The 3319-nt window shown below is 42.5% G+C and overlaps 1 protein-coding gene across 1 annotated transcript in view; it reads right to left on the bottom strand.

The window, feature by feature from the left end:
- FNBP1L (formin binding protein 1 like) overlaps nt 1-2992 on the bottom strand; it is a 58022-nt gene extending 55030 nt beyond the window's left edge. Inside the window, exon 1 of the mRNA XM_035896104.1 lies at nt 2852-2992. Within this exon, the coding sequence (XP_035751997.1) occupies nt 2852-2992 (141 nt within the window). The remainder of the gene's footprint in view (nt 1-2851) is intronic.
- Between the last annotated feature and the right edge of the window lie 327 nt (nt 2993-3319).

Genomic DNA, 3319 nt, shown 5'->3' on the forward strand with positions numbered 1-3319 from the left:
AGCCCCCAACGCCCGTCAGGGCGCGAAGCGGCTCCCGTTGAGGGCTGCGTCGTTACTCATTAACGAAGAGGAGGAGGAGGAGAGGGCGCCTGGCGGGAGGCAACAACGAGGCCCTGGGTCTTTGTATCCCGCCCGGCTGCGAGGCCTCCTCGCCTTCCCCCGGGAAAGCGCTGAGTCACGGGCCGGGAGAGAGGCGGGAATCCCTGAGTGGGCACCGGCGGGGTCTCGCCCCCTCCTCACCTGGCGCCATGGCGAGGAAGGCAACAGGGAAGGATTCTTGTTGTTTTTTTTTACCCCACAGGTAAAGCAAACCATAAGCTGAGAAGTTAGGGAACAGGAGGCTGACATCTGAGGAAAAAAACACCTCTTCCTGATGGAAGAGTTGGATGAATATCATTGAACGATGATAACGGGGAGTTTCCTCAGCAGTGAGGAAAGGAGGGGCGTTAAATCCTCGTCAAGGATTGTGATTTCCACCAAAGTGTCTTGTTAAAAAGCTTCTAATAAAAAAAGACTTTGAAACCACCCGAATTAAATTCCCCTCCCAAGGCATCGATTTCTTGATTTTCCTCTCGTTTTTACTTAAAAGCGTTCTTACAGACTGCCATAAAAACTCATACTGCTTCTTAGCTTAACTTCATGCTGCTGTCTTAACTCTCCACGTCATGAAAACAAAAATTACTTAAATCCATGTATTTTTTTCATTTCCAAGTCACCTTTCAGGTAACGTTCCTTTGCATCACACTTAATTTAGGTTTAATCCTGTTTTCCATATGAAAGGAAAATGCAAGTTCTTCTAGATCAATACAAATCACTGTATTAGAATAATGTTAACATCAGAATTTATCAAAATAAGCAGATGAGACCACAGATCAACAATGTTATTTCTGGAGTGAAATGTTGAAGCTAATGGCATTACACAAGAAATGTATTCAGTCTGTGGGGATCCACAAAATGATTGTGTGCTGCACGCTGTGGCAGCCTACATGCATGTTTTAGCAAGGCAGTGGCCGTAAGACCCCCAAATTTTGGAGTCTGAAGATTAAATTCCACACTTGGGCACACTTCAGTTGAACTCTGACACGATAACTCCGTCTGCGGATTGCATGCATTACTGGAAATACTCACCAAGCAGAAGACATGTTGAGAATTTGGGTAATGAAGCAGAAATAAATCAATGATAAAAACGATGAATACATACATATTTGAACCCGCTCAACTTCCATGCCTTCCAGGATTAGGAAAAAATAATTTCTGTTAAACGCTGTAAGCTCCAATCAACTTTTTGCTTAGCTACCAGCTCACCACACACCTTTACACAATTCTTCAAAAAAATATCATCAGGTGATATGAGATTACCTGGTTCAAAACATAATTAAGTAAAAATTAAAAGAATGTGCTCATTTTATATGCTTTTTAATATATCTCTTTTAAATTAATACCTATGCTATAACTTGCTGCACATGTAATAAATTTAGAAAGAGGGATTTCAAATCTTCAATCGTGCATTAAGTAGAATCCATATTCTGCCATCTCCTCACCGAGGTGCAGCCAACGACCTGGGCGCCTTTGGTTTTGGATGCCTGATTTGGCACTTTTTTTTGTTTTTAAAGCCTAATTTTGGGAAACAAGTGTACACACACTGGGGGTGAGAGTCCTGACCATTTAAGTGAATTAGAAATTTCCTGCTGGGTTCAGGAGAGCCAGGATTTTTCCACTTTCTGATCATTTCTTGAAAACTCATCTTTCCAGTTGTTTCAGCTTAGGTATCTAAAAACAAACTGTAAAAAATAACGGTTGAGTTAAAATTTTCAACCTTAGAAGCCCCAATGGAGGACTGAAAATTAATCTACTGGAAAATGGATCCTAAACTCTGGATCTATGGATCCAGAAGCCTTGAAAGTCAGGCACTTATTTGGCACTCAAATTCAAAATGCTGGCCTTTCACTGCATGAAGCATATTGTCAAGAGAGTTCCAAAGTGTAATATATTTATATATTTATATATATATTTATATTTATATTTGTGGTTGGTTGATTGATACCTGAACCCTCAGGTTCTTTTACTTAACTCTAATTTAAGAATTAGCTAATTAACTCCTATTTCTTCAAAATGTGCAAGGCCAACATTCTCAACATGTCAGGATTTGTTTTCAATTCAGAGCAATGTAACAAGGTTGAACGCTTTATGGTGATCTCTAGCCAATTTAGGAGGAGGAAACTGCAGCCTGTGTCGTAGGTACATGAACACAATACCTGGTTTCTCAGTAACGCTTAAAAAGCCTAATTCTACCTAATGAGAGGTTTTCCCAGGGCAAACAGGATTCCTTCTCTCCATGCAACCCTCTTCAAAAAACATCTTTACAAGCCCTAGGGTAAGGCAAGCGTCAGGAGCTGGACGATGTTGCAGAAATTCTGGGTAACTTCACAACCTCCAGAATCAGGGTTGAGAGGCTGCTCCGAAACAGGACTGGTGTTAGCACAGCAGCCCCTGGGCTATACCTGCCTTTTAGGAGCCTACGTGCGCCATGAAGGGGAGCAGTCCAAAGACATTACCGAACAGGCTTTGAACGAGCTAGCGCCGGAATAGGAAACCGTATCCTTGCATTAGAGCGCTGCAGCAGTCTGGCTAATTATTCATGTTCAGAGGTTAACGATTAGACTTGGGAAGTAAGGCTGGCTGACGAGGCCAGAAGCTGTACACGTTAACGTACTGTTTCTGGGACCCAACCCACCGTTCCTGCACGGAAGCATGATGAGCCGTTCAGCTGTATCGGTTCATTAACAACTCGCTCGTATCTCGGACCTTCACTGCACAGAATCCAACTCAAAAGGGTACAGGGCACAATTACCTGCGATACTGCCGATATCCCTTGCGTCTTCGGGTAAAGTAAGTGATGAGACGGCCTGGGGAGAGTTGGGCAACATAATACGCGCTGTAGGTAAACGGAGGAAGAATTGCTTCCAATATTCCTGGAAAGGTAGTGAAGCATTTCTTAGTCTAATCTGGGCACATTATTATTTTAAAACATCAAAAACCCCAGTGTAAGCTTTTATGGTCTGTGCCATATAGGCTGAAAACCTTCATGACGCCTTTCCTATGGTTTAATCTGGTGCAAAGCCAATTTCTTGCCAACAGATTTCAGTGGCTTTATTAGTGTTTGAATTGAAATACGGGCTCAACTGTTTGCATGATTGGTTTCTGCTTTTTAGTTTGCATTCAACCCTGTACTTCTTCCAAAACCAGAAGTACATAATATGTATCAGGTACACACACGGAGACGTGCACTTCACCTTTATGTAAACTAGGAGCCGCCTCT

Source organism: Egretta garzetta, unplaced genomic scaffold (genome assembly GCF_000687185.1).
Source record: "Egretta garzetta isolate BGI_Z169 unplaced genomic scaffold, ASM68718v1 scaffold706, whole genome shotgun sequence".
Classification (NCBI taxonomy): domain Eukaryota; kingdom Metazoa; phylum Chordata; class Aves; order Pelecaniformes; family Ardeidae; genus Egretta; species Egretta garzetta.